This window comes from Mchenga conophoros, linkage group LG6 (genome assembly GCF_057382185.1).
Source record: "Mchenga conophoros isolate Kocher_MC1m ecotype Shallow Benthic linkage group LG6, M_conophoros_male_GT1.1, whole genome shotgun sequence".
Classification (NCBI taxonomy): domain Eukaryota; kingdom Metazoa; phylum Chordata; class Actinopteri; order Cichliformes; family Cichlidae; genus Mchenga; species Mchenga conophoros.
The window spans coordinates 28,891,876-28,914,540 of NC_140531.1; the positions used below are offsets into that span (position 1 = coordinate 28,891,876).

The 22,665-nt window shown below is 39.7% G+C and overlaps 2 protein-coding genes across 4 annotated transcripts in view; both read left to right on the forward strand.

The window, feature by feature from the left end:
- Positions 1–12,857, forward strand: part of evi5l (ecotropic viral integration site 5 like) — a 50,712-nt gene extending 37,855 nt beyond the window's left edge. For all 3 annotated transcript variants that reach the window (XM_085277268.1, XM_085277267.1, XM_085277269.1), the window contains 6 exons: positions 628–768; positions 862–1,038; positions 1,455–1,601; positions 2,219–2,314; positions 2,460–2,555; positions 8,716–12,857. In XM_085277268.1, coding sequence (XP_085133394.1) covers positions 628–768; positions 862–1,038; positions 1,455–1,601; positions 2,219–2,314; positions 2,460–2,555; positions 8,716–9,033 — 975 coding nt within the window. In that variant the 3' untranslated portion in view covers positions 9,034–12,857. The remainder of the gene's footprint in view (positions 1–627; positions 769–861; positions 1,039–1,454; positions 1,602–2,218; positions 2,315–2,459; positions 2,556–8,715) is intronic.
- Positions 12,858–15,222: 2,365 nt separating this feature from the next.
- Positions 15,223–22,390, forward strand: LOC146572844 (uncharacterized). The gene is made up of 6 exons (XM_085278695.1): positions 15,223–15,421; positions 18,947–19,245; positions 19,435–19,673; positions 20,389–20,514; positions 20,626–20,791; positions 21,553–22,390. The coding sequence occupies exons 2-6, from the start codon at positions 18,993–18,995 to the stop codon at positions 21,729–21,731; spliced, it is 963 nt and encodes a 320-aa protein (XP_085134821.1). The 5' UTR covers positions 15,223–15,421; positions 18,947–18,992; the 3' UTR covers positions 21,732–22,390.
- Positions 22,391–22,665: the final 275 nt, after the last annotated feature.

Genomic DNA, 22,665 nt, shown 5'->3' on the forward strand with positions numbered 1-22,665 from the left:
CTCCTATGCTTTCCCATGTCTAGATTATTTTATCTCCCATGAATGTGCACCCCTCAGTCTCCTCTGGTCCATCTTCATTTCAGCCAGAAGTTCTCACCACTGCTCACACATCAGCTCTATCATTGCTTTCTTTTAGTCCTGTAAGATTTAGAATTTTAAAATTAGATTACCTACATGCAAAGCCTCATGTGACCAGGCTCGTGTTTAGATATAGCAGATCTGCTGAGACCTTACTCTAGCAGTCAGCTTCTCTTATCATCTGATCAGGGCCCATTTCAGCTGTGGTTCACACCACTGTTTGTATATATTATATATTATATATTAAGATGCATACAATTCTTTAATGTGTGGTTTCTATTCAAGTGTTACAAAAGTAGTTATTGTTAATTATTATTATTATTATTATTATTATTATTAACAATAACGATAATGATGATAATAATAATAACAATAATGCTGTAGGTACTGTGGTACATTCTGTATTAATCACCAAGGTATATTGTGTTTCACTGAAATCTAATAAGGATTCCCTTCCTCATAAAACCTTTCCCATGTACGTCTTCATATATGCATTAGGCTGCGTGTGTGAATTTGCTAACTTATAACCGTGAAATGTTTACTATCTAGAGGAGCAGTTGCCTGCCAGATGAGAACAACTTGGCGACCCTGCAGGAAGAAGTGAAGCAAATGAAGCTGAGGGAGCTGGAGACGCTGCGCTCATTCAGGGAGATGCAGGAGGCTGTCACTGAGCTGAACCAGCGCTGGCAGGTAAAATGGGAACAGATCTCTCATCTGTTTGGTGGAGTGCATGAGTGCGCATAATGTACCAGCGGCCAGTTACACCTGTCTGCTCTTTCGCAGCATCATATGTCCCGTAGCAGCAGCACTGGTGGTGGGGGCGGGCACTGGAAGGAATCGCCGAAGAAGAACGCCATGAATGAGCTGCAGGACAAACTGATGACGGTTAGGCTGAGGGAGGCTCAAGCCCAGGCGGAGCTCCGAGAGGTTAAACTTAAAGCCCTGCAGCTGGAGAGTCAGGTAGGTGCTGTATAACTACATTGTACTGTCACACTGCAGCAGTGGGCTTGTGAGTCCTTCTCTGATGTATGCATGATTGTGAAGCATAAAAGTTGTCATGTTTGTTTATTTTACACATTTATAAGAATGAATATAACTTGCTGAACTAGGGAAATCAGCCCTGTGGTGTTGGGATATTACATTTTGTTTTGCTTTTTCAATTATGAATGTGCATCGTGCCTGACATGCACATAATGAAAATGAAACAAAGTATAACTGAATCAGAAAAGATTTTATTGTTTGTTAATTGTTAGACCATAGTGCCACTTGTGAGATGTTTTTGTTTTCATTTATTGGGTTTTGTTGTTGTTGTTGTTGTTGTTTCATAAATATAAGAGCTCTACTCTCACCATCTACCATTTAACCTCTTGTTTTAGAACCAGATCCACAGCAAACTGATCGGACGCAACGAGCAGGAACGCTCTGCCCTGCAGGACCGACTCCAGATGGTGGCCAATCAGAACAAAGCTCTGCAGGCCCAGCTCAACGAGATGAAGAGGAAGCAGGCCGAATCAGACTGCAAGGTCTGGATAGTGAAAGGTGGAAAGAGAGGCAGAGGAGCAGATTTAACAGAAAAGAGCAGAGTGACGTGGAGAGCAGCATTTTCTTATTATTATCGCCTCTGTCAGTGCGCCCCAGGGTGGCTGTGGCTACAATGTAGCTTGCCATCACCAGTGTGTGAATGCGTGAATGACTGGATATGTAAAGCGCTTTGGGGTCCTTAGGGACTAGTAAAGCGCTATATAAATACAGGCCATTTACCATTTTACCATTTAAGAATTATTAATAGGAAACTAAAATCTGTAATAGAAAAAGAAACCTTTTGACTGAAGACAAAAAAAAAAGATGCCTGGAACAGAGAAGATAAAAAGATACATGAGAAATGTTGAAAAATGGTCAGAGCATAAATTCTGGGGTTCACATCCTGAAAAAGATCAACAGATGTAATAGAGGAAGTCTAGAATGAAAGATGAATGACACAGCAGGATGTAGAGACAATTTATTGTTCTTTACTATCTCTAATTGAAATCCATTAAAAGGTTGTCATTATAAAGGCTCACTTATTACCCAGAAAATATTGTTTAACTTTTTTTTTTTTCTTCCTGTCAATGTGCTTCCTTCCTCCCTGTGATGCGTGTAGAGTAAAGAGGAGGTGATGGCAGTGCGACTGAGGGAAGCTGACAGTATGGCTGCGATGGCTGAACTCAGGCAGAAGATCGCTGAACTCGAGATTCAGGTGTGTGTGCTCGTGTACTTCAGTGTCTGTCTGAGTGCATCCTTGAATAAACATTTGGATCTGTGGTCTTAGCCAGTTAAGTGATCAATGTATTAATCAAAGTGAATTCAGCTTTAACCTTGTGTGTCTGAAATTTGATTTTTAGAAGGAGGAAGGGCTGATCCAGGGCCAGCTGAACCACTCTGACTCCAGACAGTACATCAACCAGCTCCGGGACCAGATTGCCGAGCTCAAGAACGAGGTGAGGCAACCTTCTCCACATAGTCACAGACGAGCAGGCTCACATATTCAAGTCAGCCACTTGTCTGAAATGCTGGGTGCAAACAAAAAAACACCCTATTCGTAGGGTTTTATACTAAAACACAGCAAACCTGTAGCTGTTAAAACTACATACCAATGCAGTATTCACCATGGAAACATGAAACAATAGAAACATTTTTCAAAGCTGCCTGATTTTTTTGTTGTTGTTTTTTTCCACTCCAAATGATTAATTAATTGAATATTTGTCAGAATAATGAGTAGTTTAAACCATTTCATGCTTTGCTATACTGGGAAGAAAAAAAGGAAACAAGTTACGGCAGTTAAAAACATGTAGTGATATTTTAATCCCACTGATGTAAATGTCAGTTCATGGAAGCAGATGTTAGAAGTGGTTACCTGATAAAGATCTTAGACTTAGACTTAGAGAAGCAATTGTCCCTGCCCATCAGTCTGGGGTGGGTTACATCCATTTCCAAAAAAGCTGTCAGTCATTCTACTGTGAGAAATATTATTTACAAGTGGAAAGCATTTATGAGAGTGGCCAGTCTTCCCTGGAGTGGACATCCCAACAAATTCACTTCAAGGTCCGACCATGCAATGTTCAGACAAATTACAAGAAACCTGAGATACATCTCTTACTCTACAGGCCTCAGTGATCATGTTAAATGTCAACAGTCATGACAGTACAGTTAGAAAAAGACTGAACGAGTACGGCTTGTTTGGAAGGACTACCAGGAGAAACCCTCTTCTCTCTAAAAGGAACATGCCAACATGGCTTAGGTTTAAAATGTTGCTTCAGAGCAAACAAGACTCCTGGAACAATGACATTAGGACAGTCAAGACCAAAGTGGTGGTGTTTTGTCATAATGCACAGCACCACGTTAGGTCAAAACCTAATATCAGCACATATCATATGCATATCAGCACAAACACCTCATACAGACTGTCAAACGTGATAATGGTGGAGGGGCAATTTGCGTTTGTTTTGCAGCCACAGGATGTGGGAACTTTGCAATCACTGAGTCACATGTGAACATCCCTGTATACCAAAGTATTCTAGAGTCAAATGCGAGCCCATTTGTCCATGTTTCCACTGAAGTTTCCACCCAAATTTGGTCATCCAATGGGTCGGTGATCCGAAGCACAGAACATCTAGAAAATCTACAACAAGAAGGCTGAAAAGAAAAGAATCAAAGTGTTTCAATGAGGTCAAAGTCCAGAGCTCAAGCCTTGTGAAATGTTGTGGCATGATCTTATCAGAGATGTGCATAAACAAATGCCCACACACCTCAGTGAATTAAGTAATGAGGAGTGGCCAGAATGTTCCACAAAAACAGATAGTTATACAGAAAATGATTGTTTTCTCTGATTTTTATCAGAAATATTTTTTGCTTTTTTATCATGGACAAAAACAGGACATCCAGTCCAGATAAGTTTTCAAGACACCATTAAATAGAAAGAAGCAGAGACAGACTGGAAACCTGGCCGGTGGACTTTTTAACCATACTGAACACAATCATGGAGAGTGAGAGGATGCCTGAGGAATGGGGAGGAAGTGTACTCAAACTGGTTTTCATGCCAAGGGTGATGTGCAGAACTGTAGTAACTATGGAGATAGAGTTGAAGAGCCACACCATGAAGGTGTTGGACACAGTTGCTGAAGCTAGGTTAAGAAGAGAGGTGATCATCAGGCATCAGCAGTATGGCTTTTGATGTGATGTTTGCTTCAAGTGTTGATGGAGTAGGTCAGAGAAGATCAGAAGGAGCTTCGCTCAGGGTCTGTGGATCTAGAGCAGGGGTGTCGAACTCTTGGTCCGTATATTGACGTGAAGAAATATCATGCAATTTGACCCTTGAAGTTACTTTTTTGTTAGGGAGGATTTGTTTGTTATTGAGTGCGATGTTAAAATAAGTTCTTTAAAAAGCCAAAGATTATTTAACATGAAGTCAATATGAGCAGAGAGTACAAACGTGTTGAGGGATTGGCTGTGTTAGTTCAGTGTGAGAGTTTTTTGTAAAGAAAACAATTTTAACTAGTTGTCAAAAACTAATGTTTAAACTTGTGTCTGCATTTTTATTTTGTTAAATACGAACACAATTATAGCAGAAGTGCTGCCGCGTGTCTGACCAGAAGGAGAGTACCAATTTGTTTATTTGGTAGTTCAATGAAAGGTTGTAGTTAGTTAAGAGTGAGGGGGAATTTTTTATTTTTATTTTTTTGTAGTTTTTCTTGTTATACAATATTTTAAATTTTAAAAAACAAAACACTATATTTTCAGAAATATTTGTGGGTGTTTGTTTGGGTTTTTTTGTACTACTTGAACACTAAAGTTCCCTCCAATGAGATGGCAGTGACAGCAGTGGGCCACAGTTCATTTAAGTTTGAGACCCCTGATCTATCAGAATCAGAATCAGAATCAGAAACTTTATTGTCATTGTCATGAGAACAACGAAATTAAGAATGGTCCCCGATCATTGCATCATCCCTAGCAATATCAAAATATAAATAAAACAATAAACTAGAGGAAGAACGTGGTAGAAGGCCAAAAGAGGAACTGTGACACTGCATGAGGAAGTCAAGAGTGACAGAGAAGTAGTGAGGGTGATGAGGTGTGCAGTAAGAGAGGCAAATGGGTTTAAGGTGAGGGTGACAATAGATCATCGAGTGGCTTTGAGATTCTTGTTTTCAATGGTGATGGACAAGCTAACCAATGGGGTCAGGCAGGATTCTCTGTGGACCACGATATTATGATGCTTGCTACGATGTTGACAAAGGAATTCCAGATATATTAGACAAAGGATGGTAGATGTGGTGTTGCTAGGCAGCAGGAAAGGCAGGCAGGAAGTCCTCAGAGGAGCTTCATGGATGTAGTTAAGGAGGACATGCCAGGCGGTTGGTGTGATGCTAGCGTGAGATGGAGGCAGATGATCCCCTGTGGGGGGCAGCTGGGGGGAAAGAAGAAGACAAAGACAGAGTATTGCCAATAATTAAAAACATTTCTAAAGGAATAATCCAAGCTGATGTCTCTTCCACATTTTAGGAACAAAAGCAGCTAAATTACAAGCACTCAGATTACTAAAATTACTTATTTATTTTTGTCAGCATACTAAAAAAATCTCTGGATATTTACCAAGAATTCATTAAATACATCCATTCATTATTTCATTAACACGTCACTTACTGTAGACTCAGTCACTTGGTCAGTTAGGTAGCTTTGAAAGGATATGACACCATCCTGGATTTCAGCTACTAAGCTGTGATTGGTCGATTATTTCTTCAACAGGAAAAAAAAAATTCAGACCGGTTTGAATCTTGGCCGCGGTTCGATGCTGTGTTGAAACCTGCGAAAGCATTTAAGCCATTTTTTCATTAGCTATTGATACGTATAAATGTGTGATCATTTATTAGGGGTATAAATGAACAATTTGTTTCACTTTTACTGGCTTTTCAAAATGGCGTGTGACACACAGATGCACATTGTGTGTGTGTGTGTGTGTGTGTGTGTGTGTGTGTGTGTGTGTGTGTGTGTGTGTGTGTGTGTGTGTGTGTATAAGATGCTCTGCAGCTTTTGGTAACCACCACAGATGAATCTTGTCATTTATGTACAGTCTCAGAACAGATACCACTTCCACCCCGACACACGCTCAGTTGTTTCAATGTCTTTCTCGTAACAAGAGATCAATTTTCTTCTTAACAGCTGTGTTCTCATTGTTTAGTTCACACTGGACTTTAATTCTGAAAACGGGGGGTCGAAAAGAATACAGAAGCCCTGCTCAATAACTTGTTTTTGGTCTGTTATAGGCTGAGCCCACAGCTCGAGTTCTGCTGATTTTTATGATGTAATTTGACAACATTTAGTGTTATCTTGGGTTCATGAGGATAATCTCCAGCCCTGATTGGAGACAGAAAGTTATCAGTCAGCATACACTTGGGTTTGTTCATTCAGAGAGTGTCTGTGCGTGACTAGGAGGAGGGAGTATGTTTAAACTTCAGAGTGAGGGGGCGTGATGAGACGGCCCTGCCCTTTAGCGCTCCTCTCCTCTTTTCTTCTTGTCACCCCACCACTTTTGATCAAAGCCGTGGTTTTCATAAATGAGACCGAAACTTGCGTGAGTACAGATGAGGAAGCAATGAACCATTTAGAAAAATCTCAGTATAGAGCTGAAAGCGATCATCGTACGATTGAGTCATATTGGCGTTGCTGACACATAATGAGCCATTTTATAAAATGCAGCTGAATTAATTTTACATTTTTACTCGCGCACATTTATTTTGATTCAGGTGGACATTGATTTTTTTGTGAAAGCAAATACTTTTCCATAGCATTTGGAGACTTAATTGTCTGCCAATTTTGATGTTCCTGTTCATATTGAGAGAGACTGGAGAGAATATAACCTATGAAGCCCGGTACCTTCTTATGTTTCTCTGCTGTAGCGTGAAGAGCTCAGACACAGTCAAAATATTTCCACTGGTTAACCACCGGTTTCCCCCTCCCCCCCACCTGCCCGCCCTGCAGCTAGCTTGAGTTTATGATTGGGGGGAAAACAAAAACCTCTGAGATTTGTCATGAGTCACTGTGGTACATACAAGGCTAACATGCAAAAGGCATGCATGTGAAAAGTGGTGGCATCGCTGCTGCTCACAAGAAGAACTCTGCACTCTGCTAGTTGGACATCAGCCGCGGAGTAGAAACATGCAAACGCGTCCTTTTATGCTTGTACGTTTCCACAAAGCTACTTTTCTTGTCAACTTGAATAAAATTCAAATCGTACCACCACCTTCACCCTAATGACAGGTGCACGCTCAGATTTAGCTGTAAAGATCCCACAGTCCTATTTGCACATCTTTTAATGGTAAGAAAAAAATGCATCAGTGGGTTTCACAGGGTTTAGGGTTTTTTTGGTTTTTGGTTTTTTTAACACCCAACAACCTGTTTAAAAGAATTCCAATCACCTGACATTTAGTGGCTTTGCAAAGACGTGTCAAACGTATTTAAAAGCATTAAAAACCACTAGGCCTCATGCTACAGTAGTGTTCAGTAACATACACTCATTTGTCCTGTTACTTGCAAAATTCTTAACCTTTTGTCAACAGGTATTTAGGAGGAGAACGTTTACGATAATACTGTTTATTGCACGGACGTACTGATGAAATTTCTATAAAAAGAAGTTTGCAGGCAGATGGGAGAGAGGTTTTTTTTTTTTTTCCCTCTGAAATGTAAATACTGTAAATTATATCACTTCAGGGAATTATCTGGGAAGGGATCGGCTTTTGGGAGATGGACTTTGCACATAAACCTTATTGTTTCATCCAAACTGAAGGCATTTTGCTTTTTTTCTGGCTATCGAGTAAGCAAAAAGTCTTTTATGCTGGAGTAAATGAAAATTGCCACCATAATTAATAAATGGTGCTAATTTTTCCCTGGCTCTGCTTAAAAAGTTTTTCTGGGGTATTGAGAAAAAATTTCCTTTTTTAGATTTTCCTTCCTCAAAAACATTTTGACCCTTCTTGTTGACGTAATAAAGTATGAAGGACCCAATTCAAGTAATCAGGTTTTAAGAAACAGCTGTGAGTTTGTTAACCCGGCGCTTAAGGAAACTGAGATAACTGAGTTCTCAGAATTAACTAATGGTAACACACTCTGTTTCTAGGTCAGAAAATCCCAGAACGTTGATTAAATTTGAAGTTAAAGTTTGTTAAATGCGCTTCCTGGAATAAAACCCAGAGGTGCTATAGTTAATGTGCCGTGCCGCTGCCACTAAATGTGTCACGTCTAACCCCAAAAAGAAAACGTGTAAACTAACGGAAGGAAGCTTGAATTCAGGAACTAAAAACAATCTGGATCAGTAACCAGGGTCCACCAAACTGGTCATAAACGTGTTTTTCTACTGTTAAAAATAATCAGCACCAAATACAAATGCTTTTTCCTGTTTTAATAATGCTGCTCTATATACATCTATGTGAGCCAGTTCAGCATGAACATACGGTCTATATTTCAGTGCAATCAGCGTTTTCACAAGATGTTCTAACAACCTGTACTGGCTGGTGATTTTATCCAGATTAGCTGAGGGTGGGGGGGAAATACATCTGAACCACAGCCAGCCTACCTTTGACTAAAAACCTCCTTCTTTGTTCTCAGATCAGGCAGCTGCGAGGACAGAAGGTGACCCCCAGCTCCAGGGTCACCAGTGGAGGGGGAAGTACCAACTACCAGGATCTCTGCCTGGCCAGCCCCGCCTCCGCTGAGGGGGACTTCCTCAGCTCAGATGAGGACCTCCTTCCCAGCCCACTGCCGGCCACCGCCCTTTACCCCAGTCTTTCTGGCCAATGTCACCCGTCTCCACGCCTCGACAGCGAGGGCAGCACGGACAGCGAGGCAGAAGAGCGGGTGCAGACGCATCCGGACCCACAGCAGCTTTATGGCAGCATTGTGTGCGCCGAGGCACTGGATAACTGAGACCTCGGGAGGGTGCTGAGATCCCCTATGATCTGAAGAGACGCTGGAACTGGGATTGTAGTATCCAGTCAAGTCCTCCTCCTCGGCCTCTCCAGTCTTTATCTTTTACTTGATGCAGACATAGTGGCATTGATTGGACCTGTGCTGATCATCACTACCTGTTGTCTCTGCTCCTCGTTACTGTCTCCAACACCTGTTTCCCACACTGTCGCTCCCTGGCAAAGAGCTTACGTACAGCCTCCCTCCTCATCCCCACGTGTAACTGTGCCACAGACTGTCAAAATACACGTCTATCAAAAACATGAACAAATCACATACGAACAAAATGTACCGCTCGCTGCTCAAAATCTACCACTGGACCTGAATCTGTGACTGTGGCCACGAGTGAAAGACGAGTACACACAGAAGGAAAATCCTTCCTCCCTCTAAGCTGAGTAAGACATATGACGCACTGTATACTCTGGCCACCCCTATACGACTCTTCTCCCTGATTAGTTCAGAGTTAAATACATCCTTATCCTCCCCTTTCGCCCTCATCCATCTTCACTGCCTTTAAAAGAAACTTCTAGCCGCCACCTGTTCATCTCTGTGTTTTAAAAAGAAAAAAAAAAAAAGGAAAGACAAAAAGGAAAAAGAAATTTAAGTGGTGATGATTATACGAAGAAGTGGTCCGGAGCAGGAATACGCACACATCTGTATCAAACTCTACAGGCATATCACGTAAAGGCATTCCTAAATGAACCCTTAGCATACTGAGTACTTGTGCTGCCTGTGTGTGGCCTGCAGAAGGCAAGTGAGTTACACGCACAACCGTTCACGTTCACAGCAACCCACAAAAAGGCAGAAACTCAGTGTTGCCAAATCTTTTTGTTTGGTTTTTTTATGTGTTGTAATTTATTTTGATATTGTTTTTTTTTTATATATCTATATGAAACTTGTAGGAGTGTAGACATACTGAAAGAGGCCAAACTTTCTACAACGTCCTTTGTGCCAACTAGAGTCATCTGTCACGGGCTCACTGTGACACACGCCGAGTGCTTCAGAGACAGAAAATGTGCTGCTATGATTTGACTTATTTCCTCCATTATTGTATTTTTTTGTTCTGTTATTTTATTTTATTTTTGTCAGTCTTGTGAGGTTACCATCCAACCTCAAGATTAACTCTATATCAATGTAGATTACTACTTGGAGTAATGTCTAAAAAACTGAATGGTTTAACTTTCTCCCAGAAGCTTTTCAGCTTTTAGCACCAGACTCTGTTGGGAGTACTTCAACATATTGGCAAATGCCTTTATTCCCTGTCAGACTGAGACCGAGATGAGACCACTCTGATATCTGTGTAAAGCTACAACTTGGATGGAGTTGGCTGATTTCATGCACAGCTTTGTTTTTACACTTTTTTGTATGGATTCAAGTAAGACTGCGTAGAGTTTGACGGACACGTTATATTTGCTATTATGGACTAGTTATCAGCAACTCGGCATACTAAACCAAGTAGCTAAGGCTGTAGCTGCTAATAAACTTTTGAGAGTGCTGAAAGTCAGACTTCTTTATATTTGGACAGCCCTGAGCTTATGCTGTGCTAACCAGTTTCCATTACTTAGCCTTCATATTCAAGACAGAAATGAGAGTGATCAAATGATTCCAGGAAACAAAGTAGATAAACCCAAGTAATCTGGATCTTATCGCTTTCTGACAGCTAAAAGTGTGGGCCAATGACTGCAGAGGGTTGTTTCCTTGGCAAAGGTCAGTGTCTTCACGACAGGAGAGAGCATGGGTAGAAAAACGTTTAACATATCAAACAACATATTCTATTTAAAAAAATGGCTGTAAAATGAATGGAAACATATGAAATATACTGTGTGACAGGAACATATAGATGATATTTAAAGCTGTACTGGAGTGTGTATAGTTTATCAAACAGGGTGTTATATCTACAGAGCAGTGATCTTTGCTTTTTGCACTACAGAGAAAGACACGCCCAGCTTTGTGGCGCTGAGCCGTGAGAGCTGGTGTGGATTCGTGGAGTCGTGGTGGGATCATTTTTCAACATGTGCATTTCTTCAGAGGGACCTTAAAGATAGTCTTTGTCTTGTGTTTCTTCACTCTATGGACCAACTGTCTCTAAATCCTTTAGAGGCTTTCTGCTTCATAACAAAGCATATTTTATGTAATGCAAATCTAAAAAGAGCAGAGCGTTATTGCCATCCTCTCAGAAATTAAGTAATTGGATCTTCCAGTAATGGCCTTCAAAGAACTAAAGAGGATGTCAGTTTGCCCACCATACTGTTGCAAGTAACAGCTTTTTAGTGGTCACTGATGGTTGTGGCAACTGAAATCTCTACCCTGGAATCACTGCTAAGATATTGTCAAACCAAAATGACCGTTGTACAAGCGTTTCAGTTTTACAAATTTGCATCTGCTCTGTTTAGTATGAGAGTTGGACCCTTGTGTGTGTGGCCTGCAGAAGGCAAGTGAGTTACATGACATGATATTTTGCATCATGTCAGACTAAATTTCATGCAGAAGGTCATAATCATCACGATTTCTGGATATATCGGGCCCCCTCTATAGGGATGCTTTGATTTCAGTGCATTTATGTAATGCAATTAGCCCTTTTTTCATTATGGAAGACATAAAAGGCCGTGCTGTAAATGGGAAAAGAAACTCGATCTATTAGAGGCTTAAAATGCGAGCAACCATGAATAATTAGATTTATCAAGAATCACACAGAGGCTATAATTTTCTCAAATAAATGCACGGAATACCCTCATTTTTATGACTGCTTTTCATGGTTTGAGGTTTAAACTGCACTCTTTTAATACATTATCTTACTGCACATTCAGGAGCAGTGTAATAATATAATTAGCTCCTAAAAATATTGGCTGAAAATTATCATCAATTTCCCTTTTTATTGACGATTTTCTGGACATTTTGTGTCAAGTTTGCACCATATTTTGAGGAAAATCTGTCTATTTACTTTCTTCTTCATTAATGCATTAAACATACTTCAAACTAAACTTAAACCTAACCCACCACTATTAAAACCTTTAGGATTTGAGTACAGTTTGTATTCCAGTCCAAAAGAACCCCAAGAAGAAAACACATCAACTAATTGAAGAAAGCTTGAATTCAGGAACTTTCCATAATTAACCAAAAATATGGATCAGTAAATTAGGGTCCCTCAACACATCTGTAAACAGCTGTTCAGTAACGGTGCTTCTGTTCTCACTTCTGTCTGAATTCAGCTCTTACCTACTGTGATGAAGCATTTTGATATGTTTGTAAATCAGTTTTGAATACGGTTCTAGCCTTCATCCTTCATGTTGGTTTTTTAGAATTCCCATCCGTACTTTGGCTCGTCCCGCTAACAGCATTACACATGATGATGGTGATTAAATGTCATGATGTGCCATAAAAGTAGAGAGATTTACACACTTTGTTGCTTTACGTCACACTGTGTTACTCCAGATTCATCATCTTAAAACTGGAACATCCGCCACGTTTTCCCTGATTCGAAGCAGAAAAAGAAATAAGAGGAGAAGATTTTTCTCTTGTCAGATGGTGTCAGTCTGGCCTAGAGTTTCTCAGATTTATGTACTGTATGTGGCGACTGTTTGAGATCCACAGCCGCATCATTCATCATCCATCCTCTCTCTTTCTCTCTCTCTCTTGCAGTTCAGCTGATGTTGTCAAATATATTAAATGACAGTAAAAATTATATAAAATTCCAGTATGATGGGGAAAAATGCATTTCAGTGTTCTGTATCCTACGAATGATACAAAATAAACTTTGACATTGCACCTTTGCAACCGCCTGATTTCTCTTTTAAACTTGTCTTAGTCGCTAACGAGAGATGCATTGTCACCGTGCTGCATAGTGTTGCGTAACAAATTGATTGTTGCGTGAGGTTAAAACACGTACACGTACTCTCTTTTCTACTAAAGACATGATTAGTTTAAAGACTAAAAACATGGCAGACTGAGTGAGAGGGAGGCAGGTGGAAAGGTGAACATGCAGAGCAGGACGAGTTTAAATACCTTGTGAAAGTCATACTATGGAAAATAAACAGGAAATGATAATATGATAAAATCACACTCTGTAACAGTCTTCACTGGTCAAATTAGCATAACAGAATAGTTTTGACTCATTCTGGCCTACATCAGTATTACTAAGTCTGAAACTTCTCGATCTGTTCGTGCAAAAATCGAGTGAAATCTTTATTTATAATAACAAGACTGTAAACACAGATGAGCTTTTACATATGGATTAAAATTCAGGGTTGCATGCTGACGTACGAGTTTAACAGCCTACTCGGTAGCTATGAACTATGAATCACCAGGTTGTTGTTAGTAAGACTTGAGAAAGGATTTCACACGCAAACGTAGTAAGATTATTACAAAACGGTGATGCAGCCCAGTTCAGGGGAGCATGGTTTGGTCATAAACTGAGCATTTATGAGTAATGTGTGGTATGAGGTTTTGAGATAATGTAGAACAACATGTCAAATTTTGCCAAAGTATTTACAAAGATTAATGTGTGTCTGATTTGCCTTTTTTCCATCCTGCCTCAGAGGGATGCTGAAAACTAGGTAATTCATTTATTATTTATAGGCTGGACTACCAACATAGCAAAATGTGTATGGCCTGAATGTGGCCCACACAATGTGCTTACACATGGCCCACATACCGCAAAGAATGACGGCCCTTTGGTGGCCCAGATCTGGTTTGCCAGAGGTGGCCCACACATGGGCCAGCACAAGGCCAGTTGCAGACACACTGGTGGTCCTGTGCAGGCCCATATGTGGATCACCTCTGGCAAACCTGATCTGGGCCACCAAAGGGTGTCAGCCTAATGAGTACCTTAATTAAGCCATGTAAAAACAACAAGTGCATAACAGTGCAAAAGTAACATGACGAAACTCTGTTCAGACAGTGAATGGACTGATTCTTATATAACATTTTTCAACTCTCCCAGATTACTCAAAGTGCTCTATACAACATGCCACATTCACCCAACCAGACACTTTCTCTTAACCAAGTGCTTCCTAACTACATTCATACACATTTACACTCACAACATGCAGACTGGAGGAACCAGGGATCGAACCACTAACCTTCAGATCAATAGGTGACCTGCTCTACCAACGTGGGAAAAAAACTTGCAGCAAAGATGAGCCATTAGTTATTATAAATCTCTGCCTCTCTTCAACAGCGTGCCTTTTGTCCTGTCTCCCTCCCATCACCCCCACGGTCGCAGCAGATGACCGCCCCCTCCCTTTATATTGGAGGTTACTTCCAGTATAAAAGGAGTTTGTCCTTCTCACTGTTGCCAAGTGCTTGTGTTTCTCTGTATTATTGCAGGGTCTTAAAATATTAAGCGCACTGAGGAAACTGTTATTGTGATGTTGTGCTAATTAAATAAAATAGACTTAGTATCCAAAGGAAATGCGCCAACTGTGTTTAAAAATATTTGGTCAAAACTGCTTCCTGTTATACGACATGGAAACAGTTAAATATGTAGAGCACGCATCCATTTATCCAGGTCACAGGGGCTCAGCGGCCTGTTCCAGCTGTGATGGGCCGAGAGGTGGGGTGCACCCTGGATATTCACACCTGCGGCCACTGTCAAAGGAAACCAGAGTACCCACACAGGCACAAGGAGAACATGCTGGTTTCACACGTTAAAGCCTCGGTCACTAATTTCAAATCCAGGTCCTCCGTGCTGTGAGGCGACAGTTCTAACCAGGAGAGTCGCTCCGAGGTCTGCTTTAGTGAAATGTAGGCGGTAATATTTCATTTGTTTATGAAAGTATTTCTCAAAACCTTCCACAGAAATGTATTCACACTTGTCCCTCTTGTGTTTATTTGTCACTGATGTTTTAGCTTAATGATTTCATTAAATTCTATGGAAAGGAATCTGCCGTTGCATCAGCCGAGCTTCTTTATAAGTTTCACCTCACTGGTGTGTTTGGTAACAACACTGTGTCAACACAAGAGTGTCAAAACTTTCCTAAGAACTTTCAGCACAGTCCATCCACTTCCTCTCTGATTTATGCCGGTGTGTTTTTGTGCGACGTGTCATGTATCTGCACATTTTTTTTAAAGTAAAACTGGACTGATTTTGCGCTGCTGCTGCTGCTGCTGCTGCGAGTGTTTGTGTGTGTTTTGTCTGAGGAAGCTGTGTGGTTGGAGTGTCAAATCTAAAATACTTCCTCATCCTCTTGTGCTCGCATTAGAGCGACCTTCAGATGTCAGCAGCGTCTCACAGTCCACCTCGGCGGCAGACTGATCGCACATGTGACCGTTTTAACTCCATTTCAGGGGTTCCCGTATTATTTTATGCAAAGTGCGTATGAAGCTCAGAAGTGCTGGGAGGAGAACTTTGGTGAGTATTTACACTTTTATTTCTTTTCTCTTTTTTTGTAGACTTTTTTTTTCTCATTCCAACTCAGGTTAAGTTAGATTTTAAAATAATATATAGAAAAGAAATGAGGTGGATTACTGCAAGCGTTACCTGACTGATTCAGATTATGACTTACTTTAAGAGGCCATGTTTTGTTTTATGCAGCAGACTCAAAAAATGTGGAAAAGTTTCATCTAGAAGTACCTTCTTGTCATTTTATCATCCTTAAAAGAAAGGATCTTAGTCAGGGCAGAGTTAAGCTGGTGGCATGCAAAGCTTTTTGTATGTCAGGCCAGATTTTCTGGTGCAAAGATGTAGAAATAAACCGCTTTCTTCCTTCATCTAGCTGCCCATTCATACCGAAAGTGGCTGCAGCATGTCGACATGTATGTCAGATCTAAATTTTGTCAGACACTTCACACAACACATTAACATGGGCAGCGGTCCACACCTGTCTGAACACGTCATTTCTTTGTCTAAAAATGCACTGCAGCAGTTGTTTTACTGCAATATGTAGCGGTGTTTTTGTTAATCTCTCATCTAATAAAGAAAATTTGAGGTGAATGACTAAACTTTTAAGTCAGTGCACATATATGTCAACATCAGGCCTCCTCTGAAAGCTCTGTAAGCTCACTTGATGTTAAATCAAAGGCAAAGAGTTAGTTCTCCTTCATCCATAAATCTACCCTGAGCAAAACAAATCATCAGCAAGTCAGCAGCGCAGACCTGATCTTATCTGATTTCCAGAAATTTAAATCAGTTTACTTTGTCTGTAATAACTACATAAGGAAATAACTTTCAGTAGCTAAATATCAATAAAGCGGTGAAATTACATTTACTAAACAGATTTCTGTTACCTGTACTTGAGGATTTGCACCTAGTTTATTTCTATGCATTACTAAAGTTCAGACTGAAATAATTTACTACCCCATTGTTTTTGTCTGATGCTGTTTTTTTAAAGAGTAAGATTGTATATATGAAAAAAACATGAAAAACACCAAAGCGCTGCAGACGTTTTCGCAGAGTTGTCACGTTTCTCTATTCGAGGCGCAAACACGTTAAATTCATTCCATATTTTGCACAGAAAACATAATTGAAGGCTCAAAATTTATTGCAAACTTGTGTGCCAGAAGTTTATTTTTGTTTTTTCCTGTATAATGATCTACACATATTTATCATGCAACATTTAGGAGGGGCCCTCCTGCCCCAGATTGGGAACCCAGTTAGGAAACTACCTAAATGCAGAATATGCTGTTAAAATAAAAATAGCCTTACTTCCGTTGCAATAAAATAACATTTATGAATCTCCGCAGCACTTTTATTTAAAATAAGTCAGGACATGGGGCCGTTTTTCTATAGAACAAGTTATTTTTAAGTACGTTTTTGCATTTTACTACTTTTAATACAGGATATTTACTTTTTTTTTTATTGTTCTTCTTATTGCTACCTTTACCCAAGTAACAGATCTGAGTGCTTCTTTCATCACTGTAAACAAGCTTACAAACTTGGGCTTGAGTATCTGGGAAGCTTCTTTCATTTTAAGAATTCACCTACAGCTCCTGGTACTACAGACAGGTGACAGGTTCGAAGAAAAACCAGAACAAAGACTCTCAGTGAGGTGTTTGGCCACCAGATAAGAGCCTGTGCATCCTGGTATTTGTTCTGTAAATCACTTGTACTCTTCTGGAGATATTTATCATCCATCCTTTTACTCATTTACCCATTATATAATAGATATTTGGTATTCTTCATATGTTGATGGTGGTGGTGCTGTCTCAGATGTCGATCCAAGCTCTGCAAGGGCTCTTCAGCTGCTTTGATATCCAGTGAGCACATAGCGTGTGACATTTTTATGCTCATCATGCTTTGAATCAGCGGCGTCTCTCTGGATGGAGGGTTCGTCGTACTAGAACAGACCACATTAGGATAAAGACGATCGCTCCAAATGCTTTGCATTGATTTGCACCTTGAACAGAGCCTTCAGCCGTCCGCTCACTGCTACTTTATTTAACTTGTCACCCATGTGCAAGTCCTATCAGTTAAACCATATTTTTGCTTCATTTGAAAAAAACGATTTTAAAGCTGCAGCGTTTTTTGTTTGTTTGTTTTTTATTCGTGGTGTGATACCTCAGTTTCTGCACAGCATGCACATTTGTGCACTGAGTCATGATTTGTGGTGCTGTTAAGTGACATTTTCACAGCTCTGATATGACTCCGAATGTCTGAAACCACATTTGGAGAAAAGATGATGATGTCAATAAAAAATAATACTATTTCTAGCCTTCAGTGTTAACTAATGAAACAAAACAAAAGGTGTGAGGAGTTTAACTTGTTTTTCTTCAGGAAGCAGAGATCCTCGCTGTCATCTGTGATGGAAAAACTTTGTCCTGTGTGCACAAGAGTAAACCTTAAACAAGCTGGCAAAACTAAGAAGTTCAATAAAGTAGTTAAATAAATTAAAGGGCACCAAAGGTTGCCATTCTAAATGAAGTTGGAGACAAATTAAAGTTAAAAGTTTAGGCACACTTGATAATAGTGGACGTTTTTTGTTTTGTTTTGGGGTTTTTTAGCATTTTATAGCAAAATAATCAGAGCAACAAAACAATATCAGCTGAGTTTTTCAGTGGCTGACAGCGAGCTGAGCTTTCTTCGCTAAACTGAAGGAGGAAATTGTGTTTCTCCCAGACGTGTGCACTCTGGTCCTGGCTCACGTTTCTGCTAAATAACAGTTTCAGATAAATCGTCAGCAGCCCAGTGAGAGGAAAGCTAAACCACAGATGCACCCTTATAGGCACACAGAGTGCAACTCAAGATTCCAGATTGGTATTTACAGATAAACACAGGCTAAAAATCAGGATGACTTCACTTTAAAATGTCTCACTTCCAAACATCACCAATGAGGTCACAGGAATTTTATTTGTTCTGATGAAATTTTAAGAAATTTGAATTTATAAAGAACTCGCTACGCGCTGGCTTCATGCTCAGTCTGTGTTAGTTTCATTTTGTGCATTTGTGCCTCGTAGTTGTTCCTAAAGCTTGTCTCAGTTTATCCACATCCACACCCTCAGGTGTATCTGTGCAATAAGTATTGCACCCCAAATATGCATTTAATGTAACTTTAATGTTTAAAATTATTTACATTTACAGAACATAAAAGGGTGAGAAGCAGCCTCATCAATAATTGTTACATTAATCAATAAATACACATTTTGGGTTGTTTTTTCTGATTTACTTATCAGAAAAACAGTATCTGCTGAACAGTCTAACTCTGTATATGTATTTGACTTTCAAGCAGGAAACTATATAGAAAGTACAGTTCTACTGCCCTCTTTTGGGTATTATAGACACAATGTGTGACCTGTTGGTCATTCACCTTGTTTTATGTCTTTAGTGTAAAATTTTACTGTGTGCATAAAAAACTTACTTTAGTTGCTTTATTTCTTACATCTTTTACAACAGGCTGTTTACATATATTGCATTTGAATTAACTTTATTTTCATTTTCTAGGTACCTTAAAAACAGGATTACAGCAGGAGCAAAAGACCCCGGAGCAATGCCTCGTTCTTTCCTGGTGAAGCGCGGTGGGCTGCACCACCTTCGTCACGTGGCAAGAAGCCCCAGCCCTGGAGCCACTGCAGTAATGTTCAGTGAACTGGAAAAAAGGGCGGGAGCCTGGGACGCATCCCTGGAGTACACCAAACCGAAGACAAACGGTGATAATGCAATCGCCGCTGTGTTATTACAGCAGGACTTAAAGTTCTGTAATGAAAATGGGAGCCGTCACCCATTCAGTCCTCAATCATACGGTGGGTGACAACGTTTTTTGTTTGTTTTAGCTCTCCTAAGACTAAACTTTACACTTTTAAATGTGATCAGCAGCAGCTCTGTTTGGTCCGATAAAAGAACAAGGACCCAACTTTTTTTCCCGTGTTAATTAAAGAAAAAAACATATTTTTCATATTTTTCAAAAACTGTCTGTCTGCTTTTCTTTTCAGACCACAGTTCTGCTGAGGCCTGCAGTCCTGTCAACGCAAATATTTTTAGCCAAGTGGAGAAAGTTGTTTCTCAGCCTCCCAAACCAGAAGTATTGTCGAGTCTTCAGGTGAGGTCTGGATATCCAGACAAACTGTCCGAACTGAGAGAGTTGGAGCACCATCAGATCCTGAGAGAGACCAGGAGCAGCAGCTGCTCTAAGATCTGCGCTCCGAGGCAGGAGTGCCTACTCTGTGGAAAGGTTACAACAATTTTTTTTATGAAGTTCCTGTTTTTATTTCATTTTGACTTTTTATTTTTAGATTTATTTTCTATGATTTTTACAGAAGTACTATTTCTTTGGATTTTATTGCATTTTAGTTTTTTATTATGTACTGGGTATTAGTATATTATTATTATTATTGCTGTTGTTGTTATATTATTATATTTTATTATTATTGTGTAATAATAATATTATTATATATCTATAAAGATATCTTTACTTAAGACAGATTAACAAACATCCACCAGAAGACAAAGACTAAAAAGACATATATCATCAATCAATCAGCATCAGCATAGGGCCGCAAGACATATATCGTAGATTGTGTTTATTGGAGTCATTTTTACAACAAATAAAATATTAAAATGCACAATACAGTTATTTATTTATTACGTTTCATTTTAGAAATGCCTTTTTTCAGTTATTCTGAAGGTGATGCAATTTTTTTGATGGGTAACCTTCCATATATTCATAAAAATCCTCCGAATGTCCTCCAAGAGACCCATGAACCATGAACTAGGCTCAACAATTTCAGTCATGTAAAAGTTTATAGACTGAAGAAACACAATATTAACTAATGAATACATCAGTGCTCCTTAGCTTCCTTTGATTGTTTGAAAAGTCTAACCTCTAATGAGCCATAACTTAAAAATTCCTCATTGATATGTTAAATTGTTACAACTTGTCTTTGCAGATATTTTCATGTCTGTCAAGTCTGAAAACTCACATATGTAAGAGTCACAGAGGCAGAGCCCGTATGTCAGTGGCACACATCAAGTCCGGCAGGGCTGGTAATGAGCAGGCACCTTGCAGGGGGAAGGTCAGCATCACTTTGCCTTTAAATGCATTATTCTGTTACATCTTTGGATGTAAAATCAACCATTTATTGGGATAGAGCTTTGTCAGATCCATGACTGTCTGCTGTTTTCAGGAGCGGACATTCAGCTGTACGGTGTGTGCAAAAGTGTTCAAGCGCTCCTCCACCCTCTCCACTCACCTGCTCATTCATTCAGACACCCGGCCCTATCCCTGCCAGTACTGCGGCAAACGCTTCCACCAGAAGTCTGACATGAAGAAACACACCTTCATCCACACCGGTGAGTTGGTGCACTCCTGCTCTCAGTAAACCAGTCTGGTGTTTTCTGCTAAAATGAGCACTACTAACATACGTGTGTATATTAGTATCCTTTAAGTTAGTCAGTTTGCCTAATATGAAATCTGGCTCATTAAAATTGGCATAAAAGTCAGACTGTAAAAAGGCTCAGACTACTTCCTGATGATGTTTCCAGCACACGTAAAAGTACAACGTTTTACGTTATTAATGACCTTCAGATCCACTACACAGAGTTAGTACATATGTAATTCCTTTATATGTCTTTTTATTCTCAGGCTCTACTAGAGTAGCGTTGACTTTTTTTAATAATAAAGCTTATATTACATATATATATTCCTGGACTTTGTTGCCACCCTTTCGTTTATCCACTGTCTGAAACAAGCAGTTTTAGCACCATTTTAGCCAGCTTTCTTGTGATTGGCTGCCCCTCAGATGGTGGGTGGGGCTTTCTGTGTTCAAAAGTGTTCATCTTAGATGACGATATCCTCTCTGTTTGATGTCATACACATCGAAGACCAAAAAAAATCTGAGCTCTTTGCCCACAGGGATTATTATAGAGCACACTAAGCTCATTATTATCCACCTTTGTAAAAGCAACAAATATGAAAGAAAGGAAAACATAACAGTTCCCTTTGATAAATCTTTTAACCTTAGATTCTAAACCTGATTGGTTAGTTTTTGTGTCATATCTGGATTCTGAAAGCAAACAATAACAGCGTTCAATTCTCTCTGTTTGTCTGCCAGGGGAGAAGCCCCACGTGTGTCAGATATGTGGCAAAGCATTCAGCCAGAGCTCCAACCTCATCACCCACAGCCGAAAGCACAGGGATGACAGGCCCTACCGCTGCCCACAATGCCTTTACAGCTTCCAGCATAAAGTGGACCTGCGGCAGCACCAGGAGCAACACTGCGCCTACCGCTGATTCTGCCCCACTCGAGACTTTAACCTTCTCAACGAAGAGGAACAGGAACTGGGATCTAAATCTTTGACTGTGTTGCTCCCAAGACAGCGTTTAATATTTCATGCAAAGCTGTGTACAGTGTTGGAGGTGTATTATATACCACAGGCATTGTGGTAGGGTGTGTTGAGTCTCAGCAGTGTAGTGAAATGACTTTATTTATGTGAAGGAAAGTACAAAAAACAGTACTGGTTACAACAATACTTTAATAATTTAAATTGTAAATGCAAAATACATCCTCAGTCAGTGCATTTGATTTAACTGATGCTTATTTTTCAGGTGTACTTAGTGATATCGAGCTATTTGTTTTTTGTTTTGTTTCTTTCCACATACTGAGGAATATAGTTGTACAGGAAAAATCACAGCACTGTTAATGCTTCCATCCATCTTCTTTATAGCTTATCCAAAGTCAGAGTCACTATTGTTATATTAGTGATCATTATTATTATTTCAGTTAAGCTGTGTTTAGACTTTAATTCTTGTGGACATGTGGTGTGTTTTCCAGTGTTTTTGTATTAACGGGACACCAAGTATGAGACTCCCACTGATTAATCATTCCTGGTTAGATATTCAGAGTTATTGTTCAAATATTAATAAAAGCAGTGCTGTGTGCAACAAAAGCTGAGCTCTTAATATAGTATAATGTTGTGTATATGTACTCTTAACTTTGTAATAATTAAAAAAAATTGAAGAAGAAAGAAATATTGATAGGGGATTCTTTTGAGTTTATTCGTTTTAAGATTTGCTAAAGTAAGGTGTATCGTCCAAAGACAGGGTCTGATAAACACATCCTACTACATGGAAAAGAGGATAAAGTCTGAATAAGTTAAAGTAGTACAAAGAATTTTACTGATCTCAGTTTGTCCGTCAAGCAGTAATGTTTGATACTACGAGCGTG